This window comes from Poecilia reticulata, linkage group LG20 (assembly GCF_000633615.1).
Source record: "Poecilia reticulata strain Guanapo linkage group LG20, Guppy_female_1.0+MT, whole genome shotgun sequence".
NCBI classification, from domain to species: domain Eukaryota; kingdom Metazoa; phylum Chordata; class Actinopteri; order Cyprinodontiformes; family Poeciliidae; genus Poecilia; species Poecilia reticulata.
Genome location: NC_024350.1, coordinates 4,219,103 through 4,232,748, shown reverse-complemented (window position 1 = coordinate 4,232,748; position 13,646 = coordinate 4,219,103). Strand labels below are relative to the sequence as shown.

The 13,646-nt window shown below is 37.5% G+C and overlaps 1 protein-coding gene across 1 annotated transcript; it reads right to left on the bottom strand.

The window, feature by feature from the left end:
- Positions 1 to 1,771: 1,771 nt before the first annotated feature.
- sh3glb1a (SH3-domain GRB2-like endophilin B1a) lies at positions 1,772 to 11,857 on the bottom strand. Its single transcript, XM_008438376.1, has 9 exons — positions 11,593 to 11,857; positions 11,085 to 11,226; positions 10,072 to 10,200; positions 7,858 to 7,991; positions 7,540 to 7,632; positions 4,607 to 4,696; positions 4,384 to 4,484; positions 3,912 to 4,143; positions 1,772 to 2,900 (listed from the first exon to the last, which is right to left on the bottom strand). Exons 1-9 carry the CDS (start codon positions 11,653 to 11,655, stop codon positions 2,793 to 2,795), a joined length of 1,092 nt encoding a protein of 363 aa, XP_008436598.1. The 5' UTR covers positions 11,656 to 11,857; the 3' UTR covers positions 1,772 to 2,792.
- Positions 11,858 to 13,646: the final 1,789 nt, after the last annotated feature.

The window sequence follows — 13,646 nt, the reverse complement described above, 5'->3', positions numbered from 1 at the left end:
AATGTGTTTGGTTATTTATTTTTGGTTGGGTGCTTTTTATTTTATTTATTTATTTAACTATCCAAACAGACCTCTACTACCCAATTCCGAATGTAGTCTCTGATAAACAGCCACCATGTGAGGTTAGAGTTTGGTCCCAAAGAGTAGAGATATGGGTTTACCACCGGGAGCAGAATCTCATCCTGACATCTCTGTTCATTGAGATCTCCTTCAGTGATACCAAGCTGTTCGTCACTGAAGGAGAAGCTCCCCCAACAACACACCAAGCTGCCTCTGCCAAAGGCCGTTTGGCCGCTTTTTCCATGGTTTTGACACCTTTGTCGTATCAAAAGCAAGATAATTCAAGGGGAAATTGTAATATTCTATAAAAGAACAACAGATCTGCTCAATCTATCACACACTTGAATATGTAAGGGGGTGCATGTTGGGTTTAAAAAAAAAAAAACTTTTTAAAACTTTCGATTTTCCTCTGAAATTCAGATGAGGAACCTCAAATGGAAAATGTTGTGTGGCACGAACATCTTGTGAAGCTTTCAAAATGGCTTCCTGTCCAGTGCACTGGTTTATGGAATGATAAAGATGACGAATGTTTCATTATAAAGGGCATGGCCATGAGGTAATTCTTCAACAAGCTCAGAACGCTAAAATAAAAATCTGACAAAACTTTGAGATTTAAGATTACTTAAAAATAAATAAATAAAAATAAAACAGGATAAAAGTTCGAACTAGTTTTTGTTTTTTTAAAACACACTAGTTGTCAATTATTGTAGTTAGAATTAAAGCGGTGTAGAAATACAGAAATGTAGAAACATCACCCAGTAGAAAAGAACAATTATTTAACCGATTTAGTTGAGGATGGCATAATTCAACACTGTTGAATTTTTAAGCATAATGCTCAACAGTTACTGTCAGATACTTCAACCCGATGAGGCAAAGACAGTTTTGGTTTTGAGATGCTGGGGTACAATATAACATACGGATATTTGCCCATATCCCTTTTCAAACATAGAACTATTATGCCATACATTTTAATTATATGTTATATAAATTTTTCTGTTTCTTTTATTCTTATTTTCCAATCATGTTTGATATAAACTACCATATGTCAGTACTTAACAGCACCACTAAGTTCAGTTAAACATATAAGAAAACATTTTTCTTTATTTTTAACTTTTTTTTCCATGATGATCAATAAATTCCAGCCACAGGAGTTAAATGTTCCTTGTAATGTAGGAGTAAGATTCTGTATTTAGTTATCATCTAAAATCTTTTTTATTTTTTTGGTGATTCGTCAACTAGTTGGCATTTAAAAATAGAAGGTACTTTTACGCCGCTGGTGGAGAAAAACTTCTGCTCCTAATAGTTGGACACACGCTTTCGTAACTGGGAAAGTTTTTCTTTTGCAAGACCACATTGTGCAGCCTGGTTGTGTAGATGTACACAAAAGAAACGATGGCATGCATTACCAATATCAAATAGTACACAAACTGCTTCCCATAGGTCTATGAATATCCACTTGTGTGTGAAAACACACTCTTAATAGTTTTCAGAGGAAAAATGTTTTGATTGAAATGTCTGACTTTGTCAACTTCTGTTTAAAATGATTCTTCCATTCTTTTATTCATTTATTTTTTGGTTCATTTCAGTTGTACTATGCTGCCTTTCACACCAATATTCTTTCCTGCCCTGCCCTCTGGTGGTCTCATCTGTAAGTACACCCGTGCAATCTGAAATTTTCTTTTAACCTGTACAATAACGTTGAGATGCCTACTTTCGATGGTTCATATTTCATATTTATTTTACAATCACATGCCACTGCATCACTTACACAAAATACAAAAGCTCGATTTTGTAATACGGCCTCAAATGCAACAATACAGCTCATATAAAAGTTGAAATGCAAACTTGATGTCAGTCCAGATGGGTTAGTAATCTTTACTGCAAACATTTTCTTTAGTAAAACAGCAAGCTGATCAAAACCAGAGAAACAAATACCAAGTTTTCTTTCCAGAACAAGGCAGAATTATTATTTTTTTATTATTATTTTAAGCACAGCCGTGGCTGATTTGTGTCCCGCAAAACTGGTGGAAAAAAGCTTTCCGTTGGAGGGTTGAAAAATTAGTAATCAATACTTAACAGACTGAGCTCAATACTGATGGAGTAGATGCAGATTGTAGAAGGCAATATTCCAACAATCCATTGGACAAGAACAGAAACGGCTTCGAGCTTCATGCTAACACATCTGTGGCAAAGCGCAAACAATAAGGTCCAAACGAAATTCATTTTCAGGACAACCATAACAGCTACTGCTCCTCCAGATTATCGCTTATAAAATAAGAATTAAAAATATTTAGCAAAACTCTTCACTTCAAGCTGAAGTGCTTTTTTTTCCAGTACGGAAAGGAGGGGAGCATTTAGGGTTACCATCTGAGATCAATTTTGTAAACAAAATCTTCAAAAGTGTGGCACGTGTTTCAGTTCGAGTAGAACCAAACCCAAAGGCATCAAAGAAGGTTTAAGAGATTTTCTGCAAACTAATGAGGAAAAAGGTCCATCCGCTCTCCTGTCATTCAGATTTATTTATTCCTGCTAAAGTCTGCGGCATAACAGAGTCCATCTTTTTTTTTTTTTCTTTTTTTTTTTTTAACAAAAGAAACATGAAAGAAAAAAACTGAATGAAATAGAAAGTGAGGCCTGTCCCTGCAGCATGGTATAAATACAGAATCACAGCTGGTTGCACAGGATGTGAGTAGAGAGAGAGAGAGAGAGAGAAGAGAGAGAGGATTTGTGCCTCAGTTGAGCAACTCTAGGTAGGTGATTGGCACTTTGCCCTTCTGGTTGCCTCGCTCCCCCATCAGCCAGTCTGAGTCCATGCCTTGGACACTGCTAACTGTGATCACCTAGGGGGGAAATAAACAAACAGGAAGTGGAGAGAATTATAAACAAAAGGTCTGCAAAACTACAAAAGTAAGGTCATCAGCATGTTCTGACAGGGAAATGAAAAAAACTGACAGCAAAAAATCGGATTCACTGTCAAATCTTCTACGTTATTAAAGATTTTCCTCATGCAGTTGAATCAGGAGTTCCACAGGGAACAGTTTTTGGCCCAATACTTTTACTTCCCTTTCACCTATGTAATATTGCTCTGTCATTGTATTGTAAGCCTGGCGGGCCAGCAGGCTTTACTTGCGCCCCCACCAGGCTAAGCACGTCTTTTGTTTATTTATTGTAATTGTTTGTATACACCAGTAACAGTGATGGGAGATATCTGACTGAGGTCAGGTGTCCTTTTTTAAATTTAACGGAGCAAGCCAACATCATCAGTAAATAAAGTGACATGTCAGAAAAAGGATAAAAATATTTTGGACATTTTGGAAGTGCAAAAAAACTGACCTATTTTCTTATGCCTGCTTCTTTTAAGACTTTATAGATGGTGTTTATAATGCCTTCCAATAAGAGATAATTACCTAGTGAAATTTTCAGATTTTCTGTCAACTTTAAACATTTTCTAACTCAAAAGCATATTTTCAGCAGCCCACTGAATGAATTCTCTACCATTCCTACTATCAGACTTAACAAGTTGATGAAACCAAAGAAACCTCTGACAAAGACTAATAATTTATGGAAGAAAAATGTTTGGAATGAGGCAACATGGAGTCACTGTTAATCAGCCAAATACAAAGAGTGGCACTTCTGCAGTCCTGCAATGGGAGACCATGTGGTTTAAACAGATGGTGCATCTGTGAGTATGCAAAAAAGAAACTGCTGTGATTCAGAGCTGACTGAAAGTCTGTGGATTCTTAGAAAGAAAACTAAAAATAAACAACAATACTACGGAACTAACATTTACCAGGAATGCATAATAACGAAAACACAACTGTAAGTGCGACTGAATTTCCGTGAAGCCTCACCTCGTCGGCCAGCAGGGAGAGTTCGTTGCTGCTGGCGGCGTCGTAGTCGTAAAGGACCCGCGCTTTGCGGCTGCCGTTGGAGCTCCGCAGCTCGCTGAATCCGCCCGCCGCCGCCGCCAAGCTGCCTGCCGAGACGCTGGGCAGAGAGGCAGACATGGGTGCGGTGGGCACTGAAACGCTGGCCCCGCCCAACATGGACGACTGGTTGTTGTTGGAGAATGAGGATGGGAAACTGGTGGCGGCGGGAGACAGGATGAGCGAAACTCGTTCGAAAATAGAGGCTAACTGACAATGAGCACACATGAAATTTGGTCTCTTTTTTGTCTTTTTTAAGTCTTAACTCTTAATTCGTGCACTAAAGATACTGTGACCGAACTTGAAGATTAGTCACTCTTTTATTCAAATTACAGGTGTAATCTCTCAGCTCTTTGGGAATGGACAAAACAAAAGCGAGGCGGCAGCAACGTTTCACCTGCCGAGTTGCTTTTGGAGGTCCACCATGTACTGGTAACACTGTGCGTAGTACGTCGTCTGGGCCTCCACAAAGTCATTCAAGCAGCGTAGATGGTGTGCCTGATAATGTGGAACAAAAAAAAAATCAATTTAAAAAAAAAGAAACATTTCTGCTTTTTTTAATCATTTTAAAATAAAAAATTACAGCAGAGAAAGACATGAACGTCTCTGAGTTCACTTACATGAGTGCTGCTGACGCCCTCTAGCAGCAGACGCGTGATCTCTGCCTGTCGGTCGAACTCACTCTGGGTCATCCTCAGCTCCTGCTCTGCCTGAGAACCAAGAAAAGTCTCTTTACTTTTCCAAGCTTAGCTGTTTTTATAATTAAATATGGTTATTAAACCTTTTTTTTTATTTTTATAAAAATATCAACTACTTTATATGCTGAGCATTCACACAACATGATGAATTTAGGGGGATGAACACAAATGCACACCACAACTTTGTTTTTATTTGCTAATTTCTTTTACAAAAAAAAAAAGTTGGTCTTGAATATTAAACCACAACAGAATATATTCATTGTGGTTGTAACACTACAAAATTTGGGGATGGGGGGGGCGGACATTTTAAAAATTGGGGCTGAACGTGTCTTGGAGGAGATGCAGGAAGATTAGCAGCTGTTGACATAACTGCCCTGGGGTTTTGGTGCGTCTGTGTGTTCAAATCAAACACGGCTCCAACATTCCACTCACCTCTGTCACTTCCTCTGCTCACATCTGTGGCATTGCGGAAAAAAAAAAAAAACACAAAACGTGACACAGTAGTTAGCGCTACAGCTGCTGCAGCCAACACAGCAACAGCAACATCCTCACTCCCGTGTTTGTACGGAGGCAAAAAAAAAAAACGAAACCGCACTGCGCCTGTGGCGACGGCGGCTGTTAGTTGGTTCTCATCTGTTTTCTTACGACTAAACGTTGCCGCAGAATGAGTGAAAAAAACAAAAAAACAAGGGCTGGTGTTAACCCACAGAAACTAATATTTACAGTAGAGGTTTCGTGTTTGCTTACTCAAACAGCACTTCTGCAGGTTTCAACAACTCAAATTTAAGTCTTTTTAAGACCATTACGAGAGGAATTCATCAAGACTTATGTCTCCAAAGAAATGTACAAACTTCGTTCAGCCAACTGGTGATAAATTTTCACTTTGTGATATACGCTAAAAAGTTAGCTAGCTGGTAAGGGCATGTTAGCAGAGAGCTGCAATGAAGATGTCTGAGAGTGGCCACAAGAAAAAAAACAGATAAGGTATACTTGATTAAAAAGTCCTGCCAAGTCAAAATTTGAGACCTGTTGTTAACATATTTAACGCCAACCTTAATTTTTTTTAAGTGAATTTAAGATATTTTAAGGGCTTAATTTTAAATGCATGAATTTAAGACTTTTTAAGGATGCAGCCTGTCAGGTTTTAGAGGCGTGTTGCAACAGGAGAAAAACTGCCTCTGCCCAGGGAAATCTGTCTAATGTCTTTAATGGGATTGAGCTGAGACTAGCCCCTAATCAAGTTTGCAATCTTTACTTTAATCAATTCACAAAGGCTTCACAATTTACCAATAGTAAATAACATCACGTGTTTTTCCTGACATGACTTGCTGTTGATGAGTAAAGCGGCTTGCAGCCTACCGACTCCACAGGAATGCTACCGAGCCACGATGCAGCTCATGGTGACTGTTAAATATCTCCCTGATTATTTGCATGAACAGTCGAGCTTTAATCACACGGAGAAAATTTTAACACTGTGAGAGAAGACGCGCATTTAAAGCCGTCCGCTCGTGTCTGAATCACGTGTTAAAGTCAAGTCTAATTACAAATGTCAAAGAATAAAGTAAAATTAGAAGTAAGGAAATATTGGCCAAAAACTGCTTAAAGAAAAGTTTATTTTCATCATGTCTCTACGACCGGCGCACAAAGTTAGAAAAACACACGACTTTGGTGAATGACAAGATAACGATACGATTCATTAGTTAATTAACCAGAGTTAATGTCTTTCTGTTATTCATTCAATGCATGGAGCCCCAACGAGTAGCCTATAAAACTGAATTAGGGGTGAAGTGATTCACCGTAATGAACATTGAAGTAATAGTCAACTAATTTACGATTATTCCATAAATCAGTTGACTTCAGCACAAGGACTCACAGAACGGCCAGTGGCTGAAGGAGCAACACATTCAGAGCAGTAATTAAGTTAAAACTGTGCAAAAAAAATAGATACATTTCACATTTAAGACAAAAAAAAGCCCAAAACTGTCTGTAAATATGTTCTACCTAAAACTCTCAAGTGGCAGAGTCTTAGCTTCAAATTCTGTAAAAAAATAAAAACTTCCATTTGGCACTTATTGTTTTTTTTTAGCATTCACTAAAAAGGAACTTTTAAGCTTAGTGTCATATTGAAAAAGGAATTGAATCATTTGTTCATTTGCCTTTTTTAATGTATTTTTAATATTGCATAAAAAGCCTCAAAGGTTTAAATAACATTTTGATTACAGAATAATCGAATGAATAAATCAATCACTAAAATAATAATTTTATTATTGTTATGATTAAAATTGTGCATCTTCATTGGTCTACATCTGCTGTTTTGGACTTGGTCAAAGTTCCTAATGACTTTACCGTAACGCCTCAATTTTATGCTACATTAGTTATCGCTGTATTTTACTGGTATATACAGCCTGAATGCATTATACTTTAATACTAACCAAGTATGCACTGCAGTGTCATGCAGCCCTCATATAGACGCATCTAAAGCTGGTCTGTTAGAGGTATTTCAACATCTCTAAAAGCTTGCAAATATCGATAAGTTGGCTTTAAAATACTTTAGGACACATTGAGGAAAAGCCCTAAAGAATATGGAACTTCAAAATGAAGAAAAACTGGCCGTCACAGAGAAAAACAAACCGTCCAGAAAAGGGGAACCTGAAACTTCCCATCGGTGCTCAGAATCAGGAATACAAGTCACAAGGGCTGAGCTGGACATTCGTTCAGCTCCGTGTGTCAGTCAAAACTTGTGCGACTTTAGAGGCTTTCAATCCGTATCGGGATGTTTGTGTTTCTAAAACTGGTTACAAATGTGACTTAAAAGTCGCAGAAAAACTTTTTTTTTCTTTAAAGTGTGTACTCACTGCAGCTCTTGCGTCAGGCATCCTGGCTTTCTTTAGCCGGGTTTTGGCTGCGTCTAGATCCAAACGTTTGACCTGTAGAAGCTTTCGTTCTTTCTAAATGGGGGAGAAAAAAAAAGAGAGAAGAAAGGAACATCATTAGTAATGCTGGATTCTAAAAACGGTGCAAAATCTCAACTAGTATAAGGGTGCGGTTGCTGTGTTCAGCTGCTTTATTTTAGATAGGGAATGACGTAAAGTTTTAAGAAAAAAACCCGGACATTTCCTCCGTGCTCGCTCTTGGACAATTTGGACACGTTTGTCGTGTTTAACCCAACTCACCAGGATGGTTTTGAAGTCGCCCTCTAGAAAATTTCGAAAAGGCGTCAGGAAGTTGATGGCAGAACTCTGGATGAACTCCCGCTCGGCTCCGCCGATCTGCTTCTGCGTCTCGCCGCATTTTATCAGAGCGTTTCCTGTTAGTCAGCAGCACAAGGAAGAGTTCACAAAGCGCTGCAATCTGCCAGAGGCCTCAACATGTCTGTGCTTAAAACATCAGGAGCTGCGTTTCGGGAACATTCACGCATGCAGATCCTTACTGTTTGCCCTCTAAAAAAAAAAATTGCTGCACAAATAAAATAATCTTCCAAATGAATGTCATTTTATCAGTTTTAAGAAATCCAAACCGTTACATAGAGGTGATTTGTTGAGCAGTTCTATTGTCTGACACACTGGCTACGTAATAAGCTTATTAGCAACTAAATCCAGATTTTTTTTTCCCCCTCTCTCTAGAGGAAAAAAATGAACAGTTTAAAGTTAATTCAACGCAACAAGAAGAGAAAGGTTGCTAGTTGCTAGGCAACACTGACAATTTCCTAATTTACTCTCTGTATGCACATTTCTGAAATACTCAAGTCTTAAATAAGAAAGAGGGTTAGATTCTGTTTTAGACTTTCAGGAAGTCAAACCTCATTGTAATTATTCAGACATAAAAAATAGTCTTGAGCTAAAATAATAAAACTATACACTCAGACAGGCAGATACAATATAAGTTTTTTGCCTCAATAAGTTGGATTCCCAAAGAGAAATTAGCTGAAGCAATGACAAACTATCAAATATGTTTTATTATTGTCAAAATTTCAGTTTATGTTTAACAAAATCCCACTTTTACCATTCTAAACATAACTTTAAAACAAGAGTATAATTATGGAAGGAATGAAAAGAATTTAACAAATAAATACCCAGAGTTGAACATTTATTATTATTATTATTATTATTATTATGTTATTCAAGTTTCATGAATGTAACAAAGTGCTGTGTTTTACCAGAACATTTCATGTGTCGAAAAGCATTTCCCTGTCACTTTTTATGTGCAAAGCAAAGTATTTCATGTTTGTCACATTTAAAAAAAAGAAAGTCTAAATTTTAAAATATTTTAGAGTTGAACTCCACAACAAAATATGTCTCAGAAAGAAATCTGCATCAGTACAATCTTGTGCACACTGGCGTAATAATCATGACCTTCGTTCATTTTTATTTCACATTGCTGTCAGTATGTCTTTTTATTTAGCTCCTGCAACTTCACAGTATTAGCTTAGCATTAATCTTTTGTATCTGAAGGTAGATTTCTCATCAAAATAACCGTCTCATGAGAAAATAATCGGCAGGCAATATATACGGTGTTTTCTATTCTTTTTCTCTTCCCTCCTCCGTCTACTGAGGATCGTGCTGGATTTGAAAGTCTTGGCACTCTTCAGAAATAAAAAAAAGTAAGTATGGTAATGGTGCGTTCTCTTTGTAGTCTTTAAAGTGCGATTTCCCAGAGTTCCCAGCCAGAAAAACAACAGGAATGCAAACCGAAGTTGAAATTTCCGACTGGGAAAGTCAGAGCAGCACTGCTGCAGGCATAAACTATTTATTACCAATACTGACCATGTTTTATTAAACCAGGGACACAGCATACTGTAGAAATACTGGTTAATGTCTTCTTTTAGTGACTGAATTCATAAAATGTGGGGAAGTATATTGTTATTAATGCTAACTGCACTGCCAAAACAAACCACAAATCCCACCGGTTTACAACATGCAACCAAAACACTCAGAAATGCTAACAGAGGCTAATTTAATTTAATTTAATTTAATTGTTCATTTAATCACACAGTACACTGATATGACAAAAAGAATATTTTGAACTCTGTACTTAAATCTTAGATTATGAGTCTTACAGAGAAATGGGTCAGAGTTTAAAAAAAATGGGAAAATTGTCCACAAGAACCGATCCGTTAAAATTATCAATACACATTTTCAGATCACAAGAAAAATGCAGATGAACTACTTTATGCTTTCCCACCTTCAGTCCAAGCTAATGCGCTCTAAGAAGCTTTCAGCCTGTTGCATAAACAGAAAGAAATTGATGTTTGGCACAAAGCTTCTGAGTCTTAAGGGATCAGAAAGTATCAGTAACTTTTTGAACAGCTTTTTTATTTTATTCTTTTTTTTTTATTTTCCAGTAGAACAAACAACGTGAAAGCTTGTCGACGTCATAAACTCACTCACCATAAGCAGTCCCCGGACCAAAGTCGCTTCCGGCTTCGATCATGGAGTGGCCCAGCAAGTCGTGGTTGTTGATTCGTGCGGGGGCTTTTTTCTCCAGCTTCTCGTACACAAATTCTTCCAGTCGAACATCTAAAGAAAAGAAGAAGAAAAAACAAAAACAAAACGGAATAGGATAACTCAATTACAAAGTCATAAGACATCCGTGAGGTAGCCACATGCAAGGAGTGTTCTCATTGCGCTCCCTTCAGCCTGACTCCAGTTATCTCACAACAGAAAGCTGCATTAATGTCAATCATAACAAGCAAAAACTGAAATGGTCTTCTGCTGGTTCTGATCAAATATGTTTAAGGCGTAAAAAGAACATTAGACAGTTCAGCACCGACTGTTGCACCAGACTGGAATCCCCAGATGGTCCATGTATTTGTTGTGCCTATAGCTTCGGTTGGGCTTTAGAGATACGGCATCATGGTGTGAGCTGTGGAGGATGCACAGCTGAGCTCACACACAGCGAATAAAAAAGACGGGTGTCAAAAAAAAAAGGCACACCGTCTCAGGGATGTTAGGCATTGTTCTAAAGGGGCGATGTACACATTACATGTACACATTACACAGATTATAAAGTCAAATCTGAACAAATGACGAACAAGAGATTAAATCAGTTGGCTTTTACGATTTGTTTTCAATTCATTAAATGCATCACGACTAAGAATCTCACCATTTCCAGTCTATAAAATGCATCAAAATACAGCATGTACTATGATGCTTCACCCCAAGTTCAATTTAAGAAAAATGTTAGGGTTGTATGCTTTAATGTATATAACTTCATCTCTACATAAAATAGAATGTGTCAGTTTTTAAACAAAGATGAAAAACAAAACTGTCACCAAATTATGGGGGTAAAATGAAGGAAAGAAATACTCAGAAGTAATGTCAGTTTATATATGATTATGTCATTTTCTTAGATGATCAACAAGTCCATGACGAGGTAAAAAAAAATAAAATAAAATACTCACTTGGATTAGGTTGTAGTAAGACTTCTGTCTGCTTCATGATCTTCTCTGTCCATTGCTTGGTGTTCTCAGCTCTGCCTAAGAGGTTCTCCAAATGGGCATCCAGCTCAGTCTTCTCAGCCTGTCCAAGCTTCTCTTCTGTAAACTGTCAGCCAAATAATGAGAACAAAATGGTTAGTTTCGCTCATTTATCGGTTTATCAAAAGAGGACCGAGATGTCAAGTGGCTATCTGCCTAGCTACATCTGATAGTTTTGTTTGATGGTTTCTGAGGCCTGCGTTGGTGGTTATATGTGGCACCATGTAAAAAACGAAAACTGCGTAGTTTAAAAACACTGTCTAAAAGTAACAGCTAAGTTTGGAGGGCACAGAGTCTTTCACACAGGTTACAACAGGGCACTAAGCTACATAGTAACAACAGCAGTAACGGTAACTATCTCACAGCTGAGCTAACTGGTTAGGCTAGCAGCTAGGTTAGTTAGCAACAACTTCCTCCCGACAGTTTCACTTACTTGCACCGCGCGGCTCAGGAAAGTACCGGCGTCCGCGGCTAAGCGCTTAACGTTAAAATCCATGGCGGTCCAGGTGAAAGTGCTCTCCTCCTGACACAAGAACGGGCTTATCTCACGTTCAAGCTGTCATCCCAACAAAAAGTGTCATTGAAGCAACTTTTCTTCTTCTCCTTTTTTTTTTTTTTTTTTTTGTCTGAGTTCCACCCAGCTGTTGAGCCAGACAAAGATAGTACACTGAAAGATAGTTCACAGCTCTGGCTTCTCAGAGACAACGTTTACGTAGACGCGCGCATGCGCGAGAGGCATTCACTGGCAAATAGGTAAAATATAAAATGAAAAAGTTCGAATGAAATGACAGAGAAAATTCATAATTTATACACTGTTTGAAGCTTGCATTTAACAGGCAAATTAATTAATTAATAATTTCATTTTATTCGACGCCGTCTTATAAATCACTTTCTTCACAGGAGCAAAAGTATGTGGCGGCATAGGCTATCTCTCTTGATCTATATTTGTTCCTGTATGGCAAGTAGTTTTATACATATTAGATGTACAACGTGCTTTTCGCCTACTGTTTTTTGGGATTACGTCGCTCTAGCGAAACAATTACTTAAACTAGAACTGTATTTTCAGTACTGTTATAAAAGTTCCCACAGGTCATCAGCTAAAGCAGATTAGTGGGTGACCACTGACCAATTACAACTGACTTTAAAAACCCCAAATTGTTAACAACTAAGCACAAATTATGCAAACTAGTTTGCTAAAGTAGATGAAAATGATGGCCGTACTCAAGGATAAACACTTGGAAGTATTATGAGAGAGAATAATGCTATAAGTCATGAACATCTTTTACTTTTTGATAGTTTATATTCATAATATAAATTGAAATACTCTGCTCTTTACCAGGAGAACCTCTCCTGGTAGGACATTGCCAATGATCTAAAGCACACAATCAAGTTCATTTCTGAATGGCTCAAAAAAACTAAATGGATATTTTGGAGTGGCATATTTAAAGTCTGGACTTAAATCTGATTGAAATGCTGCGTATGACCATAAACAGGCCAAAAAAAATCATTGTATTGTGTGTGGAGTTCATTCCTAACTTTAAAACAGCAGTGGAAAGATAAAATAATAATAATAATAATAATAATAATAATAATAATAATAATAATAATAATAATAATAATAATAATAATAATAATAATAATAATAAAACTGAGAAAACAACAGAATGATCAGAAGAACATTGCACTTTTTCTGTTAGCTGTGTTTTTATTTTTTCTAATCTGATAAAAATTAGTATAAAGGTGTTAGGGTGACACTTTTCTCTGAGTGGGACCGAATGTATCTTAAAAGAAAACATTTAACAAGCCTGTTCTTGTGTTAAGCTATTCAAAGAATGCACAATTTGGGATTTCTTTTGAAAAATAAAAAATAAAAGAAATGAAATGTTCCTTATGTCTGGATGTAATTATGACAGAATGAGCCTGCAGTGTGGGAGGAAGACAAAGGCTTCTGCTGGTCACAACCTTTTCGCTCTCCTAAACGTTGGCTAACAGACCGTGTAGGCTGTAATTACGCAATCACAACTGTTTTCTTCCTGTTAGGCAAAGCCACCGTTTGTTTCAAATAAAGCACGCGCTTCACTTTTCTTTTTTTCTTTTTTTTTTACATTTTAGAACTTAGACTTTAAACTACTTCCCATTTGTCATTTTTCAACAAGTGGGCTGGAAAAGCAACTAAGTAGCCTACACACCACATTTTTATACCCACGCCTTGCTAAAGACATAAAGTCTCTGGCATGGCCTTGTGCTTGGCCAACTTTCAGCAGTGTTGGGGTGGATGCTTTAAACATGTGAATATCGAAGTCAGCACTTTCATAAAGGCAAAGAGGCTCCTCGGAGAGAGTAGGAGGTTGCAGTCTCTCCTCGTTCCAGAAGTAAATCTGTCCGCTGCAGCTCCTTCACTTCAAAAATAACAGAACGTACTCAGAGGAATAAAGAAGATAGAAATGCTGCTGAAGCTTGACTGCGGCGGATGATTTACCCACCAGA

Coding starts and splice junctions, on each gene's coding strand:
- sh3glb1a (XM_008438376.1), bottom strand. CDS start 11,655: ATGGATTTTAACGTTAAGCGCTTAGCCGCGGACGCCGGTACTTTCCTG. Junction 10,201..11,084: donor CTTACTACAACCTAATCCAA/GTGAGTATTTTA, acceptor TCTTTTCTTTAG/ATGTTCGACTGGAAGAATTT. Junction 4,485..4,606: donor AGGGCGTCAGCAGCACTCAT/GTAAGTGAACTC, acceptor CCACATTATCAG/GCACACCATCTACGCTGCTT.